General features: G+C 37.7%; 1 protein-coding gene across 1 annotated transcript in view; it reads right to left on the reverse strand.

Moving 5' to 3' along the window:
• Positions 1 to 284: 284 nt before the first annotated feature.
• The window catches only part of LOC139934747 (DENN domain-containing protein 11-like), a 28,507-nt gene continuing 6,320 nt past the window's right edge, over positions 285 to 22,471 (reverse strand). Inside the window, exons 2-8 of the mRNA XM_071929139.1 lie at positions 17,707 to 17,806; positions 9,618 to 9,776; positions 8,873 to 9,053; positions 6,070 to 6,208; positions 3,236 to 3,361; positions 2,341 to 2,560; positions 285 to 1,131 (exon numbers count right to left, since the gene is read on the reverse strand). Coding sequence (XP_071785240.1) covers positions 933 to 1,131; positions 2,341 to 2,560; positions 3,236 to 3,361; positions 6,070 to 6,208; positions 8,873 to 9,053; positions 9,618 to 9,776; positions 17,707 to 17,806 — 1,124 coding nt within the window. The 3' untranslated portion in view covers positions 285 to 932. The remainder of the gene's footprint in view (positions 1,132 to 2,340; positions 2,561 to 3,235; positions 3,362 to 6,069; positions 6,209 to 8,872; positions 9,054 to 9,617; positions 9,777 to 17,706; positions 17,807 to 22,471) is intronic.

Below are 22,471 nucleotides of genomic sequence, written 5' to 3' on the forward strand. Positions count from 1 at the left end.
TTACTCGCAGCTAAGAGCTGAAGTGCTAAAGACGCGGCTACGACGTGTTCGAAGAAGCAGGCATGCAAGGGCGCCTCTGGCTGCCAGCCACATCAACCCATTATGACCACGGAGCACAGCCAAGATCGAAAGAGTTTGATTTTTTTCCTGAGGGAGGAAAACCAGATGGTCTGGAAAACCCTCGTGGAACAGCAGAAAACCACTGCACAACTCAACTCACATATATGGCCCTGGCCGGGAATCGAACCGGGGTCACATTGGTGAGAGGTTTTATTTGTACATCTTGAGGTCGCAATGGGGGGGGGGGAACTGCTCTGTCATTCTAAAAACTTTGTTTAAATTTTACTTAAAAATTAAATGGATCACTCTTTCCTGTATTTGTTTACTTTGCTTTCCTCTTGGCCGTGTCTTCTCTCTCATGTTTTCTTAAAAATATTTGTTAAAGCCATTTTTGTTGTATGGACTACACCAAAACAACAAATTCCTCCTTTTTTACCACCAATAAATATATTTGTTAGAAATTATTTACTAAAAATACATATTTCATTTTGAGCAGCCACCTCCATGACTGGTTAAAAAATCCCTGTTCCTTATTTCATTACTTTCCTGTTACGCTTCATCAAGTAAATATAATTTGTTATTTCCAAATGGGTTACACCAATATTCCTTCCTTGTTTTGTTATTAACAATAAAGATTATTTTCTAGAAAGACTTTAATAAAAAAAGGAACCATGATTTAAAATTAGTGGTCTGATCCGGTTCCAAGCAGTTGAGTCAGTTCAAACCAGTTCTAACCTGATCAGTGGTCCATTCCAGTTCTAAGCAGTTCAAACTGGTTTGAGTCAGTTTAAACGGGTTCACATCTGATTTAAAATCAGTGGTTTGATCCGGTTCCAAGCAGTTCAAACTGGTCTGAGTCAATTTAAACCAGTTCACACCGGACAGCACGGGTTATCCACCATGAGGATGACATCAATACCATAGAGTTCCACAAGGTCCATAATGAACTGGCGGTCAGCGATGGGGTCCAGCCCCATGGCTTTCATGTGGTCAGTTGTCAAGGCTTTGTCCTGGCTCTCCGATACGTCCATGAGGGTCTGGAAGATGTGGTTGTTCTGCTCCAAGAAGAATCTGGGGATGGGAAACAGACGAGCATTTTGGTGAATACATGTACTTATTGACTTAGAGTTTGTCATTTTGTTGTTTAACAAGCCTCTCACTGGCTGTGTTTTACACGTACTTTAATAAGGCAATCAATGTGTGGTGAAGAGGTTTTCAACTAGTGGTTTAAACCCGCCGAGGCCTTGATAATTTTACCGAGACGAAGTCGAGGTAAATTATCAAGAACCAGGCCTCGGCGGGTTTAAACCACTAGTTGAAAACCGATCAACACACTTTGGTTCCCATTCATAAATACCTTTTTGGTCAAAAAGTAAAATAAATGGAAAAAATTATAATTGTTCAATGTTTTCTTTCAACACAACACCCCTCCAGCTATAAAATGGTAAGGCCCTCGGGTAAATAACTCCTTATAAGGAGATTGCTGTGCGCGTCGCATACCGCGTGATGTGGCACAACTGTCCCGGCCGTTGCTCTCGACCAATAGGAAGGAAGAAACTGTCTTATAAGCACAGGTGCAAGCTCGCATGTCACGCCCATGTTTCAACACTTACTGGTCATTATCAAAGGTTTAAACACCCCCAAGTGACGCGCTCTCCACCAATAGGAATAGCGAAACTGTCTTAGGTATTTATGAATGTTTTCTACTTATTACACGCATTGCACACGCAAGAGACCCACGGCTTTATTTATTTGATTAATTCTGGCTGTGATGCCAAGGATTCTCAGAAAAGGTAGCTTATAATCACTACACCAGCCAAGAACCTCCATGGAGAGAAGACAGGAAGGAATGTTCAGTCTTAGATATTGGAGGAAACCCAAAGAGAAAAATCGACAGAAGAAAAAATTATGGTGTCTTATGAAATGTCATGGTAAAGGAGACAAGGTTTAGAGTTCCCCTAAATGTGATCATTTATTCAAACAGACTGTGCGAGTATTCAAACCTGGTAAGATGCTTTAAAATGTTTGATTTTATTATTATTTTTATTTTTTATTATTATTACTTTATTTGCCATAACAGTACAAAACAAAATACAAGACAATATACCCCAGGATGGGCAATATAAATACCTTTTTATTTATTTATTTATTTATTTAAGGATACAAGTGTCACGACCGGCATTCAATCTTAAATTTGATGCTCTATAAACCACTCAGCTATGACACCCTATACATGGTTAAAAAATATAGCAAACTGAAAGTGTTTCTTAGTAAACTTACGATGCAAAGATTTGATCGTCATCCATGTCATCTTCGCTGTGCTCCTGGGATTTGAATAACGAAGCGCATCTCTGATTGTTCAACCTGTTGAACTTCTGCTTGTCCATTGCATTGATCTTACCCATGGCTGTCAGATTGGCAGAGTTTGTCGTCACGTTCTGGTTGTCCACGTAAACGTCGTACAGCGACTTCTTTTCTTGAAAGATTTTCTCAGTTGTACCTTCCCAGGATGAAAATTAAAGATGTCCGAAGAGAGTTTGAGACAAGTTTGTGGGTGTGTTTACCTTGTACATTTCAGAACTGATTTTGGTGTTTTTTTAATAATTTTTTGTAAAAAAAAGAAAGAGTACAGTTATTAGTATTCAGAACTTAATAAAACACAGCATGCAGCATCAGAGTCCAGCTTTCTCCAAGAAGATGATCAGAGCATACTGATCGAAACGTCGAGTTGAAACAAACAATTCTTTTCAGAACAACCCCAACTCATTTAGGGTCATCACATGGTGTAACCAGGTGTAACCACAAACCTTCCATATTGTATTTCCATCATGCAAAGTTTCAAATCCTACTTAAAACACTCTAGTTTTGATTAAATGCACTGGGCACGCTTGGTTAAATTGTCAAAGACTTGTATTATCACTTGGTGTACCTAAAATATGAATAAAATAACAAATTTGTTGAATTTTTGACTCAATTGGTCATCAAAGTTGCAAGAGAATAATGAAAAAAAAAGCACCCTTGAACAAATTTGTGTGCCCTCAGATGCATTAAAGGTTTCAGACCTGAAGTCTTTTATTATTTCAAACATTTGTGTGAGAAGTTACTTCTTTCTTGAAATCTCCATGGTGAGGATATCCCAAAACAAAATATTGATTCAAAAATGGCTGATACTTACAAGCAACATATGAGACTTCTGTTTCTAACGTGTCAATGTCAGCTACATTGATGTAGAAGAATGGTTTATGGTCCATGGCCGAGGATATAAACACGTCGTATTGACCAAGTAATGATGCACAGTATACTGCAAAAATTAAAGATAAAAAGGTGATAAACTGATAAGCCCATACATGTGTAGCAACCAATGTAAAAAAAACATCAACAAAAGTAAGTCCCCCCCCCCCTTCAACAGTTCGTCATAACATTGTAAGGTAAAACATTTTACCAATACAACCTATTGTTTCCTAAGTGTTGTTGAAAAATGAAAGATGTCCATGAATTCTGTGTTTACATAATATCAATGTTTTATAGGCCCTACCCATGGTAACCAATGTAATACAACCTCAGCAATCAATCTTGTAGCAAAAACAAATTCTTGGTAACCAGGGATTACACTCCAAGCAGTGCCTATTGGATAATCCATCCCTCTCTAATCCTACATTGTCCTAGGAGGTGATAGGCTATACAAAAATAATGAACTGAGAGCGCAAAGCGTGAAGCTTGCGAGCGCAAAAGCTTGCAAGCGTGAGGCCTACTTACATACATGTACATTTATCTGTGGTTTTGAAGGCCCTACTCTGCAAAGAGGGAATTTCATATCGTTTTTATCTAGTTAAAACGGAGAAATCACATCCCCACTAATCCCCCTCTAATCCCCCTCTTCGTCTCTCCCCGTCTCATCCTCTCAAGGGAGACGCTCAATCTCATTGTTCCAGATATCCCTCCATCTGCAAGACATGGCTTCAAACCAGGCTGTAGAGATCGGCCCTAGAGTCACAAGGACATGCTACCCCCTTGTCATCGTTCCATCATCTATTGAAACCAACTCATCAACTTAAGTCTTGTCCTCTGCCAGAGTCTATTAGATCTGCGCTTAATTTGTGTGCCTGCTCCTTGGGCTCCTTGGGGGGGGGGGGGGTTGCTCTTACACCGAGCCACGACATCAGACGGACAAAGGAACGTTTATAGAGACACGAAATGCAATCAATGAGAGATAATTAAGGGTTTTATGAGGTTGTAATTTAGAAAAGGACATCTTACATGAAGCTGATATTAAGAGCATTTGACCTTTGACATTATATGCTTTACAAAAGAGCCACAGAGCCTAGACTCCCTACAGGCACAATTTATACACAGCTCAACTGTTACATTTGATGGAAATTTTTACTTTTTTATATTAGAAAACAAAACAAAACTGCCAGATGTTATCAAGACTTACAACATGTATCCAGCAGTTATTAAGTGTTTTTTATTAAGTAATAAATGTTTTGCTCATAATTATGACCGGAAGGGCTCAATTTCATATAGCTGCTTAAGCACAAAAAGTAGCTAAGCACTGCTCACCAGTACCTACTCACCAGAACAGGGTTACCAGCCAAAATACCATACCACTCATGCAATATGTGACTGGTATCCTGCTCATTCCTGCTAAGCAGAAATATGTTTCTGCTAAGCAGAAATATGTTTCTGCTAAGCAGAAATATGTTTCTGCTAAGATGTTTTGGGGCCTTGTGTAGTATCTAGCCAGCCAGGAATTGTCTCGGAATAATACAAGGTTGCTTGTTTAGTAAACAAATCATGTCTGTTGGGCACTAATGAACCATTTTGTATATTACCCAGAGCAGCATAATGTTCTTAGTTTTAATTTACACAATGGGCAAGAACAATTACCTGGTACTCAACCAATTAAAAAGACCTTCATGTACATCGTCCCTTTTAAACAATTAGCGTTTCAATTAGTCTTTATACAAATGCTGAAACTTAAGTCCCGAGACAAAAGCACCTAATTAGGGCCCACAATTACAACAACATTTACATACACCGTACCTACTTTGCACTAATACTGGGGGGTAATTCCACCGCACCAGCTCGCTTTTAGGAGAACAATGTCACTCAATCCTTATTGTTCAATCCTTAGTACCTTACATCACAGAAAACTAAACGTGTATCAATAAACTCAAATGTATACTTTGAATTTCTTTACTTCATACATGTACTATCATTACATTTTGACAACAACATTCCACACACACACAGTACACACACAACCAATTTAAAGGAAAGGTACACGTTTGGGAACTGTCAAAGACCAGGGGCCAATTTCATGGAGCTGCTTAAGCAAAAAATTCGCATAAGCATGAAAATAGGTCGCTTATTTTACACATGTTACTGGCAAAAATTTCATGCCATATACATTGCTTGTGACTGGTATTAAGCTGTTGTTTACTTAGCATAACAAATTCAATTGAGTGGAGTCTTAGCCAGTAATATGATTATACGAAGATTCTTTTTGCTTAAGCAAAATTTTTTGCTTAAGCAGCTCTATGAAATTGGGCCCTGTCTTCATACATGTACTTGATGTATCCCATCATAGGCATAAAATAACAAGCCTGTGAGAATGGCCTCAATCGGTCATCAAAGTTGCGAGAAAATGATTAAGGAAAAACACCCTTGTTGGGCGAATTTGTGTGCTTTCAGATAGGAATAAAAGACTTCTAGCTAGAAGTATTTTATTATTATAGTGAGAAATTACCTATTTCTCAAAAACTACGTTACTTCAGAGGGAGTTGTTTCCCACAATGTTTTATACTATCAACATCTCTCCAATGCTCGTTACCAAGTCATTTTTTTTAAGTTAATATTTGTTTTGAGTAACTACCAAACGTGTACCTTCCCTTTAAGGCTGGTGTTCCTAAAAATTAATACCATGCCATTGGCATTACAGGAAACTTTTGGGAAATCCTGTTTCAAAATGTCATCGGAGATAAATAAGAATCCCAGTGTGGTCCTTACCTCTGTAGCAGACAACCCCAATTGGTGGTGGAGAGAAGAATAAGATTCTCTTCCTGAGAAGGATGTACTTCCATAAAACAAAGATCTGCTCCCCGAAGAAGTTAATAAATTGTGCAAAACAGCCGGCAGGATGGGTGATCTGAAAACACACAAAATTTAAAATAACAATCAAACCAGAGTCTTATTCAACAAATCTGTGAAAATTTGGGATCACTTGGTCACCAAAATTGCAAGAAAATAATGAAACAAAAACACCCTTACTGCGGAAATGTCTATGTTTTCAGATGCCTGATAAAAGGCTTAAGGCCTGATGTCTTTTAATTTTTGAGTGAGAAATTACCTCTTTCTCAAAAAACGATACGTTACTTCAGAGGGAAAGGTTTCTGGCAATGTTTTATACTATCAACAGCTCTCCGCGGCTCGTTACCAAGTAAGTTTTTATGCTAAGAATTTGTTTGAGTAATCACCAAAGTGCCTTTTAAACAACCGACACAGCTCTACGCATTATGACTCTCCCACCCGAGCGCAATCAAAACAAAAACTATTTCTGACGTGATAAAAGCTTAGGATCAATTGTGCCGACTAAATAAAAATACCTCTGAATGCCCGAGGGAGCATCTACAAAATTACTTAAGACAAACATTCTTGAAGCAAAAACAGGCTCTGTTTATGTGCTGGACCCCCAAAGCCAAACATGTTAAATGCCTTGAACCAAAGCAAAAACAGGCTCTGTATATTAGCTGGCCCCCCCCCCCCCCCCCCGAAGCCAAATATGTTAAATGCCTTTAACCAAAGCAAAAACAGGCTCTGTATATTAGCTGCCCCCCCCCCCCCCCCCCCCCCGAAGCCAAAATATATTAAATGACTGGAATATTTAAGTCCATCTAAGCCTCCAAGTTCAGAGTAATCTATAAAAGAATTCGGACAAATAAAATCCTCTTTACAGATGGGGAAGAACCTTGATAATTCAGAGGCTAAAAATGTGTCTGAATTGTTATTTTTTCTTTCTTTATTTATTTATTTATTTATTTATTTCCAAGGGGGGATAAAAGACAAAATCAAACAAAATTGAGGAAATAACAAAACAATTCTGATATTTAGAACAAATTATTATTAAAGATAAAATTATTTTGCACAAAATGTTAAATAGCCTGATGGTCTTTCTTTGAGGTTTTCAGAGGGCTTTAGTCTTTGAGACAAACTCTGCTGGGGTTAAAAACGCCATGTCATTTGCATTTATACAATATGTCCTTTGGTCTAGGAAAGCAGCTCGCAACAGAAAATCCCATTTGTAAAAGATTTGTAGTAAATTCAGAGGTAAAACGTGGAACAAGGAATAGAAATCCACCAGAGAGGCAGCTGCAAGAAAGGTACTTCCAATGTAGTTAAGTGTAGCCTAAAGGTAAGGGGAACACATGTACAATTGTATGTAAGATACATGCTCGCTGGGGAAATGTCCGAAACATGGTGTAACATCTTGTCATGCCGCAGGAGAAATGTTTCATTCCATTAAAGAAATCAAATCTCTCCGTTGGAATAGTTTTGCTGTAAACATCAAGTGGTTAATTTCATGACACTGTCTGATGAGGGTAAAGACGTTAAGAATTAGCTACATATAACAAGTAAATCATTTAGTTATAGTTAATTCTTTTCCTTCATGATCTTCCAAACACAAATATATTCAGGCATACAGGTCACATGCTACATTGTACATCATGAAGATACTATTTGACGATTTCTTGGTTTCATTTTGAGCAAAAATATTTTAGTTTTTTAATAAATAGTTACAGTAGAGCAAGTTTCCACTCGCCACTGAAGGCCTGCCAGCCTTTAATACCCAAGTACACACGACTCAATTGGGTATGAAGTAATTACTAATGGTGCTCTACTGTAATATACATGTAGGCCAGAGGTTAATGCGCGGTGTGCGCAGGTGGTGGTTCATAGAATGCACGTCAATGCGTGGTTGAGTGCTTTGCATAATTCTGTTTATCCCAGGAAAGGGGGAAAAAACACAGTAATCTGGGCTGACATTTACCCCAGCGTGGGTGAGTCTCTCTCAATCTACTTACAGTGGATCACAGATTCAATCCATGAGGATATAAGATAGGAATATTTAGGACAGTGTCCTGTTTTGATGTACTTTGACTTTTCAGTAAAATATATTTTCTGTTTCTTTTTCTACTGTGTTTGTTTGTTGTTTTCACCAATTTATGGTTTTCCCTCATGATTCTATGGTTTAATTAGAAAAAAAACATTGAAATGTGATGCGATCAAGCTGCAAACGGGTCAATTTTGGAAACATCAGTATGGAGAAACAAGCCTAAACAGGCAATACAGGTACAGAGGGGCAACATTTTCAAAAGTTTTGTTTGGGAATTTGCATATCAAAGTATATATATATATATTTTGGGCAACATCCTTCCTTCCTGATAAAAAACAACAAAAGCTGGTTAAAACTAGCCTTGTAAGCAAATATAACATAAGATAAGAACTTTAATAATGCCGATGTATTTTCCATAAACAACTCAACTTTATTATCTCGCATCTCTAAGTGTTTCTTCTTTCACAACCACAAGGTGGTATTAGCATTGGGATTTAAATAACAGTATAAAAGTACAAAATAATGTTCTTTTGAAATGATTTTGTTTTGTAAGTGACCTGGGTCGACAAAAGATTCATTTTGCTTGACGGCATCACAACTATTGACAAGATTCCTAAATGATAAAAATAAAATTTCTTTTATTACAGGTTTTCTCAGCCAATTTCAACCAGAGTTCTCAAGGTGTCAGTATTTACAAACCTTCATGGAGGGTAGGTACTCTGAACTGGGTGTGGTTATGGGCGTCGGCCCCGAGGATCCTGTCATGGGTGACGACACTGACAACGTGTCCCTCGATGACTCGATGGAGGGTAGCGACCCCTTGCGATCGTTATAGAACGCTAACAGCTGACCGTAGCGACCTGGGATCTCTAATTGGTGTCTAAAAATGAAACAGATAAATTTACAAATAATGAATGGGAGACTTTTCAAAAATTATGTTTCTGCATTAAAGGCAGTGGACACTATTTGTAGTTACTCAAAATAGTTATTCGCATAAAATCATACTTGGTAACGAGTTATGGGGAGAGGTTGGTAGTATAAAACATTGTGAGAAATGGCTTCCTCTGAAGTGGAGCAGTTTTGAAGAAAGAAGTAACTTTCCACGAATTTGATTTCGAGACCTCAGATTCAGAATTTGAGGTCTCGAAATCAACCATCTGAACGCACACAACTTCATTATTATATCCAATTGAGCTCAAATTTTCACAGGTTTATTAATTTATGCATATGTTGAGATACAACCAGTTAGAAGACTAATCTTTGACAATTACTAATAGTGTCCAGTGTCTTTAAGTTCAAGAAACATACCTGGACCCTACAAGGGAAGTCTTTAGAAAATGGAATAATAGAACAACAATAGCAGGACCCCGCAAACCAAATTCGTAAGGGTGTTTGTAGATTCCCTGATGTACTTTCAGTTAAATTACACGATCATAAATTTTACCTGACTTGGTTTTCCAGAAACTGCATGTGTTTGTAGAGGGCGGTGTACGAAGTGGACAAGATGCCTACAGATTTCATTCTGGCCCCCCGCTCAGCCTCGCTGTCAACGTGCATATTCTGAAAACAGCTCAGGCCAAAGTAGTTGTCTTTCCTGAAATATCTGGTGAAGAAAAGAAACAAAGATGGAGTCCACTGGTAACTTCTCTAAAGAGCATGTAATTTTGAGAAATAGTTATCAACACTGCCTAGGACCATGGGACAGGCTAGTGGTGTGCAAGTCAAGGAAAACTGGAGCCTCTATGGCCTATGAAACACTTGTGCTTAGTGTCTGCAGAACACTAGTACCTAGAGCCTAAGACGAATGCAACACTGGTGCCTAGGGCCTGTGGAACACTAGGGCCTAGGGTCTAATGGAACATAGTCCCTAGGGCCAGTAGAACTCTGGTGCCTGGGGCCTATGGAACACTTGTGCTAAGTGCCTGCAGAACACTAGTACCTACAATGTAAGGCCTAAGACGAACACAACACTGGTGCCTAGGCCTATAGAACACTAGGGCCTAGGGTTAATGGAACACAAGTCCCTAGGGCCTGCAGAACTCTGGTGCCTGGGGCCTATGGAACACTTGTGCTTAGTGTATGCAGAACACTAGTACCTAAGGCCTAAGACGAATACAACACTGGTGCCTAGGCCTATAGAACACTAGGGCCTAGGGTCTAATGGAACACAAGTCCCTAGGGCCTGCAGAACTCTGGTGCCTGGGGCATATGGAACACTTGTGCTTAGTGCCTGCCGTACACTAGTACCTAGGGCCTAGGACGATGGACTAATGCAACACTGGTGCCTAGGGTCTAATGGAACACAAGTCCCTAGGGCCTGCAGAACTCTGGTACCTGGGGCCTATGGAACACTTGTGCTTAGTGCCTGCCGTACACTAGTACCTAGTGCCTAGGACGATGGACTAATGCAACACTGGTGCCTAGGGCCTGTGGAACACTAGGGCCTAGGGTCTAATGGAACACAAGTCCCTAGGGCCAGCAGAACTCTGGTACCTGGGGCCTATGGAAAACTGTTGGCTAGGGCCTGTGTGCACATACATGTGGGACCTTTGGAACACTAGTGATTGGCACCTACAGAACACTGGCGCCTGGGGCCTACAGAAAACATGGGAGTCTATAGGATACACAGAACACTAAGTGCCTAGTGCCTTCAGGACACTGACACCCTGTGGCCTGCAGAACACATATTCAGGACCTACATGTACTCCGGACAATACTCTATACCAAAAAAAAACATCCTGAACTCTCAATGTGTCTCTAAGCAATTTACACTGTACACACGTCCCTCGATCCTTTGTTCACATCAAAATTAATTATGGATCCATGTTACCACACGAGTGTGAAATAAAAGACTGTGCGTGAACATGATGAATGTTGATCAATGCCGACTGAGTCAATCAAGAGCCAGGGATGCAGAATATTGAGTGTAATTTGGATTCAACACAAGGGGGGGGGGGGACAATTGATCTGACTGTACATCAAGGCTGAAGAGCATAATGTCAGGCAAAGGTTGCACGCCTGAAACAAAACTACGGCTACACGTTAGTGCAACTAAGGAGGGGGGTATTTTTATACTCAAAATTTTATATTCAAAATGTTTTTTTACTTTTGGCATGTCTTTTAAAGGCAGTGGACACTATTGGTAATTACTCAAAATAATTATTGGCCTAAATCCTTACTTGGTACCGAGTAATGGGTAGAGGTTAATAGTATAAAACGATGTGAGAAACTGCTCCCTCTGAAGTGGTAGTTTCTGAAGTGGTAATTTTCGAGAAAGAAGTAATTTTCGAGACCTCAGATTTAGAATTTGAGGTCTCGAAATCAAGCATCTGAACAATGCTGAAAGCACACAACTTGGTGTGACAAGGGTGTTTTTTCTTTCATTATTATCTCGCAACTTCAATGACCAGTTGAGCTTAAATTTTCACAGGTTTGTTATTTTATGCATATGTGTTGAGATACAGCAAGATACAGTCTTTGACAATTACCAATAGTGTCCAGTGTCTTTTAATCCACACACTTAAACATTATGTACATAATCTGTAAAAGCAGACTTGGGCCCACAATACAAGTACACAATACTTTTTTCCTTATTTCTTTGCGATATTCATATAATGCCTGTATAATATGAGACACATAATGGGAAAGCCATCTTTCAAATCTTGACAATCTAAGACTTTTAAAACAACCACTATCTTAAGATCAATCCGCGTCTCCTTTGAATTTCATTTCCTGAGAAACAGGATCAATTTTCTGCCAACCATGGATAAATTGAGACAGAGTAGAGACGGTAGGAAAGAGAAAAGCATCACCTTGATGTCATTCTAAACGTTGCCAATAGCAACGCAGGGTTTATTATAGTAACTTGTGTCAGGTGTCAGGTCGTGCATTATGGTAGTACCACGTCATTAGATCCTTTCTGACGTGTTTCGGTTCATGTGTTGATGAGGACTGGGTGGAGAGGAACACGGTAACTGCACACCGCTCAAATCAGAGACACAATACTATGAACAAAAGTTTGACTGTTCATTCAATTCAATAAAACGTTTATGCCATACTCTTGTTGAAAAAAAAACAATTGTGAGAATTATACAGTACATAGAAATTTAACAAATCTAAAGTGTATTAAATTATACCAAAAAAAGGTATAATCTAAAAGCAAATAATAAATGAATAACTAGAAGTTAACTATGTACAAGACAGGAGCGATAGCATGAGGCTGTTAGAGATTAGCCCTGGCTTGTAGACAGCAGTCTTTATACAGACAAGTAAACACACAAACAAATAAACAAACAAACAAACAAACATCGAAGAAGAAACAAGAAGACAATTACACAATGACAAAACAAAATACTGACGACAAAATACAAAGAATATTAAACCTGGATAACTGAAGACGACAAAAGAAAATAAATAAGTGGAGAGAAAAGCTATGTTACATCTGTGTATGACGCATCGAGATGGAGAGAATTTCTTAACTGATTGTGTGTTTTCTAAAACTGAAATCTTTTGTTCTGAGTGAAGAAAATAGTTTGATTTTGTCTGTGAAATAATGACATTTTAGCTACTACAAGTAGATTGTCCACTTGTTTGCTTGATTAGTACCAGAATTTTTAGAGATGCTTTTAAAGGGTATATGTTCTTTTTCCTAACAAAAAACACACTGTCCATAGATTTACATTAAACTTACACAGTTTGAAGGTTATGATAGTAGAAAGCTTCCCTTTAAATTTTACTTACTGAGGTGCTGTAGTTTTTGAGAAATGAGTAAAAGTAATAATTTTCGTCTCAGTTTTAGCATGTAAAAACGTATTAACCAGTTATGCTATGGTTTTGGTATCATAACTGGTTTAAAGCCATTACACACTTTTGGTAAACAGTATTGTCCAAGTCCCACACTTTGTGTAGCACAACTTATATAAAAAATAACAATCCTGTGGAAATTTAGGCTCAATCGGACATCGGAGTCGGGAGAAAATAACGGGAAAACCCACTCCTGTTTTCGCGCGTTTCGCCGTGTCATGACATGTGTTTATAACAAATCCGTAATTCCCGCTAACGAGAATTTATATTGTTTTACCGTTTTCTCACAAAGTAAAGCATTTCATGGACTAATATTTCAAGAGAAGTCTTTTACCATTACCTTCTGTAAACCCTGTAAATTATTTGTAAATTTGTGATTTATTTTTTCTGTACCAAAAGGGTCCAATGGCTTTAAAAGGGTGATTTTACATGCTGAAATCATTTTGGTCTCATGAGACCAAAATTATTTTGTGACTTGTTTTACTCATTTCTCAAAAACTACACAACTTTAGTTATTTGAAGGGAAGCTTCCCACTATTATTATCTTCAAACCCTGTAAGTTTAATGTAAATCTGTGGACATTTTGAAAAGGTACCTGAATCCTTTTTAAGTGTGTATGGATGTGTCGGTGCAAAAAAATGTAATCTTACACAATGTACATTTCAATTGAATTCATTTGCCCCATACTATCATTTCACTAAATTTTCTGAGGGGCTAGAAGAAAATAATTAAAAAATTGATTAAGATATACTAGGATTAAGATCAGAATCAGATGAAGACTTCTAAAAAAATATATTATATTGTAGCAAAAATTGGTCCTTGATAATAAAAGCAGAATTCATTGAACCAATTTATACATGTATGTGACTAATGATGTACATGTATGTAGGCTAGTGATTGTGAACTGGGGAGTACATACATTGTACATAGATGCATTGAATGCAAAGTCTGACCTACATGTCCGTAATGTATTGACGTAGACTCAACAGTGTTTGTATTATACATAAATGTCAGGCCCCACAAATTATGCTTCCATCCATTGTTGAGTCCTTCCACTTTAAATTAAAGGGTTTTGCTACCCTTGTTTTTTTTGTTTTTTTTTAGATCAAGTTTTTTTGGCCATTACATGAAGCCCTATTTGTGAATGAAGATATTTGTTACCTGTAGAAGTTTCAGCTTCATTAGTCGTGAAGGTCTTGAGAAAGAAGGTGAAAATCGGTTCACAGTTGGGTTGCGTAAATACCATAGTGTTGTTAAAGATGCTATGTCAGATTATTGGCCCCAAACATAAAAACTTGTTTTGAGTGAATGGTATTTCAAAGAGTATCACCCGCTCTTACGAAAACAAGTTTAACTTTTACTTTTAATGGTCAGGAACCATGACAAAAATTTAAAACATTTCTTATAAAACACATAAGAATTGGTCACGTGATAAATTGTCGGGATCCCTACAAAAACTAATGTTGAGCACTTTATTTCACTGCTACTAAAAATTTGCAGACTTTTTTCGAGCAATGGCTCAAATGAAAGGTTGTAACTTTCTCGACCCCCATCAAAATACCTATTGAATTTCAAATCAAAAATTTTGGGTCAAATCGGCCAAAAATCTGACATCTAAGCATCTTTAAATGTTTTCAGGAGAGACGCGTAAATACCACTTACCTTTTACATGCTAAATACATTTTCGTCTCCTGAGCCAAAAATTATTTTTGTGACATTTCTTTTCTCAGCAACTATCAGCACTTCAGCAAGTAATATTTGAAGGGAAGCTTTCTACTACCGTTATCATGTAAGTTAATGTAAATCTTAGGACATAGTGTTTTGTGTCAGTACAAAAAGTACCCAAGCCCTTTAACGTCACACCACTCTCCTCAGTAGTACGTGTGAGGTTAAAAATATATGGTATGGTTTTAATCGCGTCTGGGGACTTTGGTCTGGAGGGGCAATTAAATTGAACATTGTACATGAACCCAAATCCCCTAACCTACTTTAGGGTAGGCTAAGCGCTTTTATCCAATTTAGGGAATAGCAGTAACATACAGGCTTGATATTTTGAGCTTATAAAAGCAAAGTGTTTTACCCTTGGTAAAGTGCACCTCTATGAATGATTCCACACTGTTGTGTTTTGTAGAGTTCATTTTTAAGAACCAACATTACTCAAAAAGAGATATTAACATGATGTTACCCTAAACCTCTCTTAATTGTATATTCATTTTAGATGTTGCCATTTGTCTGTTTGTTTAAAGTTCATTTTTGTAGCACTCATACATGTATGTATTATCATTTTAACTATTTGACAGCATTTTTTATTATTTATTTTTAATTACTGTTATTTCAACAACATTGAGTAAACATATTACGATTAATTGATGTCATTATGTACTGTTGATGACCTTCTTAAACCATACGATCCTCCTCCATCCCGATAATTCATTCAAAGATCCCAGTACCCAGGTATCAGCCGCAATTTGCAAGTTTTCTCGGCACGCACTTTGCGTAGCGTATAGGCCTACAAGGTGAGGAGCCTGGTGAAAATTCCATGTTATCAACCCCCGAGTGGGAAATCACCTTGGTGCCACTTAGTCTTGGTGTCAGACGAATCGCAGGACAATAAGCCAGCACTGCAATCTTGAACCAATCTCAAGAAGGCAATATCAATGGACGTTTTATTGGCCTCTCTCAGTCCAAAAACCACTCTTTAGTTACAGGTGTCAGATGCATTCCTGTCGCTATGCGCAGAACTCATCTGCTGGTGTCCCCCCCCCCCACCCCCACCCCATCTTTGCTGTGTCATACACATCCTTTGGATTGCATTACACGGTGACGCATTGTGCAATTAGACTCGGGCTATACCCTTTATTGTCTCGAAGGAACACCATACCTACATAGCCCCCCAAAAAAACAAATCTACACACAAGTACATGTACCTCACAGCTAAATTGTGAAATTTTAAACTCTGGGCTACCCTTTATTGTCTCAAGTGAACATCACCCTCTCCCCCACCCCCCTCGGCACTGACAAATCTACACACACATACCTGACAGCTTAATTGTGCAATTTTAGACTCGGGCTATCTACATTATACCCTTTATGTATTGTCTCATACATATGAACACCATACCCTCTCCCCGAAATCCCCTCGGCACTGACAAATCTACGCAAACGTACCCGACAACTACGAGTAGTAAAATCACATCTACCAACCAGTAACTGAATTACTCATAGGAAAATAATGCACTTCAATATATTGTTCCTGACTGTAAAGGGTCCATTACACTGTTGCCAACATAATTATAGAAAATAGATCAAATTTCTTACACAATTTTGAACACATTTATTGCAGGATGTACTTCAGTTTACAGCGTGGCAGTGTGGTACTTGTATTGTCAATGTATAAGGAATGAGCCTAATTTATCCTCAATGATACACAACAGAGCAAGCGCCAAATTTCTGAGCTAGCCGTGTGAGCGAAGAATGCCTTGTGCTGCAACAAAAGCGTACTGCATGCAAACATATGAAGTACATGTACATAGTACACTTGATGAAGCACGGAATTCCCTGCTTCTATAATCGCTGATTCTTTGTTTACAGTGAAATTGGGCACTGGTCAAGAGCCACAATTTCAAATAATATGTACATCACGTTCATGTAGAAAGGGTTTCTAGCTTCTTCAGCCAAGTAATAATCTTGATCAGCTGGAAGTTTTTTTTTATAGCTTCCTGGCTGGCTTTGATAAATCGTGCCTAGGTTAAAGACAGTGGACACTATTGGTAATTGTCAAGACTAGCCTTCACAGTTGGTGTATCTCGACATATGCATAAAGTAACCAACCTGTGAAAATTTGAGCTCAATCGGTCGTCGAATTTGCGAGATAATAATGAAAGAAAAAACACCCTTGTCACATAAAGTTGTGCGCTTTCTGACGCTTGATTTCGAGACCTCAAATTCTAAACTTGAGGTCATGAAATCAAATTCGTGGAAAATTACTTCTTTCTCAAAAACTACGTCACTTCAGAGGGAGCTGTTTCTCACAATGTTTTGTACAACCCATCTCTCCCCATTACTTGTAATCAAGAAAGGTTTTATGATGATAAATATTTTGAGTAATTACCAATAGTGTCCACTGCCTTTAAACAGTGACAATTAACATGATGAGGACAAGAGGAACAAAGCAGTACTGTGAAATTAATAGCAAAGAAGAAGACATAATTCCCCCAAATAAGGCATACTTGTTATTTAGAAATGGGCAGACAGCACAGCCAAGGAACATGTACAGACTTCCAACATTATCACAGTGCAGAAGCTTGGGTACAGGATTTGTCAAAATAAAACACACTTTGACTGATTATGAAGTTCTTACTAGAATCATTTTTTCCTTGGCTTGATCTAAAAAACCAAAAAACTTTTTAAAAATACATCTTATTTGGTTGTTGCAATGGTTGCAATCAAGGACATTACATGTATTTACATTCTGAAGATATTGCATGAATTTTCCACCATGCACTCCTGCGAAACATTCAAAGAGCTTTGCGCAAAGATTTCAAAGTGAAACAGGCTTTAGCCTTACTACAGAGACAAAAGTCCTTGCGAGAACTTAACCCCTGTATCATACCTTTAAGGCGGAACTTAACCCCTGTATAATACTTTCACATCTTACAACAAATTTCAAGAAAAGCATCTGGATAAAATGACCAAGAAAACCACCCAGGCTGTCTAATTAATTCTCTTACATGAAATCGGAGAGCACTGTATGAGAGCCGCTGGCCATGGCTTTGAATTCTACACCCTCCAAGTCTATGTCGTCTGGTTGTGCCCATTCTACGATGTTACCTAGGAAACAAACAGATATAAACAAGGTCAGGTGTGAACAGAGAAAAAGAGGAAGCTAACTGGTTTTCCTGTTCAAAAAGATTGCTAATAAATTTGATGGGAAATTGTTCTTAAAGGCAGTGGACACTATTGGTAATTGTCAAAGACTAGCCTTCATAGTTGGTGTATCTCAACATATATGCATAAAATAACAAACCTGTGAAAATTTGAGCTCAATCGGTCATCAACCTTGTGAGATTATAATGAAAGGAGAAAACACCATTGTCACACGAAATTGTGTGCGTTTAGATAGTTGAATTCGAGACCTCAAGTTCTAAATCTGAGGTCTCGAAATCAAATTCGTTGAAAATTACTTCTTTCTCGAAAACTATGGCACTTCAGAGGGAGCCGTTTTTCACAATGTTTTATACCATCAACCTATCCCCATTACTCGTCACCAAGAAAGGTTTTTACGCTAATAATTATTTTGAGTAATTACCAATAGTGTCCACTGCCTTTAAGACCTTTTTTGTTCTAATCCTCTTGGGCCAAATTTAATTTCATAGCACTGCTTTTGAAGTACGACTCGGCAAAATTATAAAAAATTAAAAAATACGCTTCAATGCATGAGAACATATGTGCACACAGCACGTACTTAACTTGCAGATGGACACTCAAACTAGATAATCATTATAATAATAATTAGTGTAAAAAGCGCGCCATCCAGTATACAAAATTCTAGATGCTCTTTACAAATCAAGGCAACCAGAACGACTCAGAAAGTAATTAACACAAAAAGGTCACTTTTCACGAGAGATTTCAATATAGTTTAATTTGGACTCAAAGTAGATAATCATTATAATAATAATTAGTGTAATAAGCACGCCATCCAGTATTATACAAAATTCTAGATGCTCTACAAATCAAGGCACCTAGAACGACTCAGAAAGCAATTAACACAAAAAGGTCACTTTTCACAAGTGATTTCAATTTAGTTTACATTCTACTTAGTAATTTTGATGTGACAATAGAAACATATGGGAAATGTACTTTAAAATTGTGTTCAACAAAAAAGTCATTAAAAATCACTTAAAGGAAAAAAAGGAAATAATTTCCTGGACACACAAGGTTAGTTATTAGTAATGTCTACACTTGACAGTTAATATTAAATGTACTCTCCTTACTCCATGGTTTAATTAATCCCAAATGATGTTACACACGACTGATCTTTGTCATTAATAGCGAGCCCTCAAACTAAACAAGCGTCAGACTTTCATGAATATTATCAAGAGCAATTTTTATAGCTCTTCTAGTCACACTTGTATGGAGCCAGCGTTGATTAGACAGTTTGAACACGTACCACTGCACCTTCGATCGGATCAATCAATCATTTTGTTCTGAACAGTTTCATCTGTGACCACTTCTTCAAACATGATCAGACTATAATTATCAAGACATACATGTAACAGTGTTATGATTTGAAATAATTCTCTTTTTCAATTGAGAAGAAATTATTACATTTCAACTCATTGCAACTCGTTTGCAGCAATTTCTTTCAGATGGGATGCAATTGGGGAGGTAGTGCTTGCTTCTCTATCGGCCAGGCTTCGTACAGATGATACCCAAGCCTACATCGGTATGGACTGTGAAAGGGGAAACCCTGTTTCAGCCCTAGGAGTAGGTGGCAACGGCCTCTGGAAAAAAATCATTGTAGCCCAGCTTGAAGTGGCCTTCAGGCCTTCTGTGTCTTGCGATTGCATTAAAAAAAAAAAAATAAAAAAAATAACCATAGGTTCCATGTTTTGTGAAACTGCATATATGCAATATGACAAGCTAGTTGCAATTATCACAAAGAGAAGGGGAGAAATTATGTAGACACGGATTGTTATTTTTTTGTATCAGGTAATAAACCGCAAGGAAAACTGACTAGGAAAACTTAAAATAATTTTAGCGTTGTACAAAAAAATTACTGGAGCAGGACTTGAAAGTGATGTGAGCCTCCAGATTAACCGGCAACCTTTGAATTAAAATACAAAAACAAAAACATTCCAACAAATCGTTATTCATGACGCATTTCACAAAGTCCAGTTTCCTTTCTTTTGATTTCTTTTTCTTGAGGGTTATTGACAGAATCTAAATTTAAACGCGAGTCCAGGAAGATCGACTTTCTTCTTTTAGTGCAGCTTTTATCCACTGACACACTGGTTACCATTGGCAACTGTACTACTGACAAGCGGAGACGAAAACATGGCCCAAAAAGATCGTAATTGAAACCCATTTCTGTGAGTGGCATACAAATCAGACTAAATAATTAGGACAGAGGGTCGAGGACATCAGTTATGAAATTCCTGGTTAAATTACGGATAAATTAACTTATATTTCATTCTGAGGGTTTGCAGTTAAATTTCTTTTTGAGAGAAAGATTTCAGCTCGTGGTCAAATTTACAGCAGTTGAATTTCTTTTAAAAGGCAGAATTCAGTTTGGTTAAGTTTTACAATTATTTGGTAATGCAATACAGTGAACATTTAGCCACAATAATTTATAAACTAGTATGATTTATAAATTAATGGCTTCTGCTACCTCTTTCGAGCCATTAGTTTCATCATGGAGGTAGAATCATGGTTTCACATCACGGTCGAGGTAAATTAACAGGGAGGATACTTTAACATGCATCCCCCTTGGATTTAATTTGGTCATTCAAAAAAATGGTACTTTAACAGTTAAAGCCATTGGACCCTTTCGGTACAGAAAAAAAAAATAGTTCACAGATTTACAAATAACTTACAGGGTTTACAGAAGGTAATGGTGAAAATCTTCTCTTGAAATATTAGTCCATGAAATGCTTTACTTTTTGAGAAAACAGTAAAACAATATCAATTCTCGTTAACAAGAATTACGGATTTATTTTAAACACATGTCATGACACGGCGAAATGCGCGGATACAAGGGTGGATTTTCCCGTTATTTTCTCCCGACTCCGATAACCGATTAAGCCCAAATTTTCACAGGTTTGTTATTTGATATAGAAGTTGTGATACACGAAGTGTGGGTCTTGGACAATACTGTTTACCGAAAGGGTCCAATGGCTTTAAATGGGAACATGGCTCATGGCTGGACGGATGATGGCTTAAAGACACTAGACACTATTGGTAATTGTCAAAGACTAGTCTTCACAGTTGGTGTATCTCAACATATGCATAAAATAACACACCTGTGAAAATTTGAGCTCAATTGGTCGTCGGAGTTGCGAGATTATAACTGTGAGCGAATAAACACCCTTGTCAATTGAAATTGTTTGCTTTTAGATGCTTGATTTTGAGACCTCAAATTCTAAACTTGAGGTCTTAAAATCAAATTCGTGGAAAATTACTTCTTTCTCCAAAAATACGTCACTTCAGAGGGAGCCGTTTCTCACAATGTTTTATACCATCAACCTCTGCCCATTACTCTTTACCAAGTGATGTTTTATGCTGATTTTATTTTGAGTAATCACCAATAGTGTCCACTGCCTTTAAGTCTGGAAAGTCACAAACCTACAGTGTGGCAGCACATCCTTTGCATCCTTATGTTCTATTTAAGTGTATGGCATACAAAGCAAAGTATCACAAATTGTAGGGGATTAAGATTAGACACCACACATGTATGTTAACATCATCAAACCTGAGCATAGATCAAGGGTCTGAGCAAACAAGAATTGAAAAGTAATAAGCCACAAGGAAACTGACTGGGTAAATTTTAATTCAATTTTTGGGTGTGAACAAAGACAAATTTACTCAAGTGGGGTCTGAACCCATGACCTCTGGACTAATATGGTTGGTGCTCTCCACTTGAGCCATCTAGCTTTGTGTTGGAAATCTCCCTATTTAAAGCCAGTGGACACTTTCGGTAAACAGTAATGTCCAAGGCCCACACTTCGTGTATCACAACTTCTATATAAAATAACAAACCTGTGAAAATTTAGGCTCAATTGGTCATCGGAGTCGGGAAAAAATAACGAGAAAACCCACCCTTGTTTCTGCACGTTTCGCCATGTCATGACATGTGCTTAAATAATAAATCCATAATTCTCAGTATCGAGAATTGATATTTGTTTCAATGTTTACTCAAAAAGTAAAACATTTCATGGAATAATGTTTCAAGAGAAGTCTTTCTGCGCCTTGAACACCCAGCCTGCGCCTTGAACACCCAGCAGGGTGGATATGTCACATTACAAGTCTCATTATTATTATTTCACCATTAAGTACCTTTTTTTTAAACCATGTAAGTTATTTGTAAATCTGTGAACTTTTATACTTTGTTCAGGGGATACAAGTCAGAAGCCATACAACATGTTACTGCTGTATAGCCAAGTTTGGGGATTCTACTTTTTATTTCAAACATCAAACTACTAAATGGCAACAGAGTGGGGGTAATTATGTTAATTCAACTAATTCAAAATCAACAAATTTGGATTTATACCTGCAACCTTCAGATTAACCCAAAATTTAAATATTAGAAATAAATTTAACATGTAGTGATAGACTTTTGTATATTCTCAATGATGATGGACACCCTAAAGTATTATGCCTAATATCATTTTTACAAACTGTCAGAGAAATAATTCTTGACAGGCACCTCACTACAGACCGATCAACTAAGTTTCGCCCCATTGCGTATTGACCAATCACAACGCAACGAAGGTCCGA

Source organism: Asterias amurensis, chromosome 3, assembly GCF_032118995.1.
Source record: "Asterias amurensis chromosome 3, ASM3211899v1".
Classification (NCBI taxonomy): Eukaryota; Metazoa; Echinodermata; class Asteroidea; order Forcipulatida; family Asteriidae; genus Asterias; species Asterias amurensis.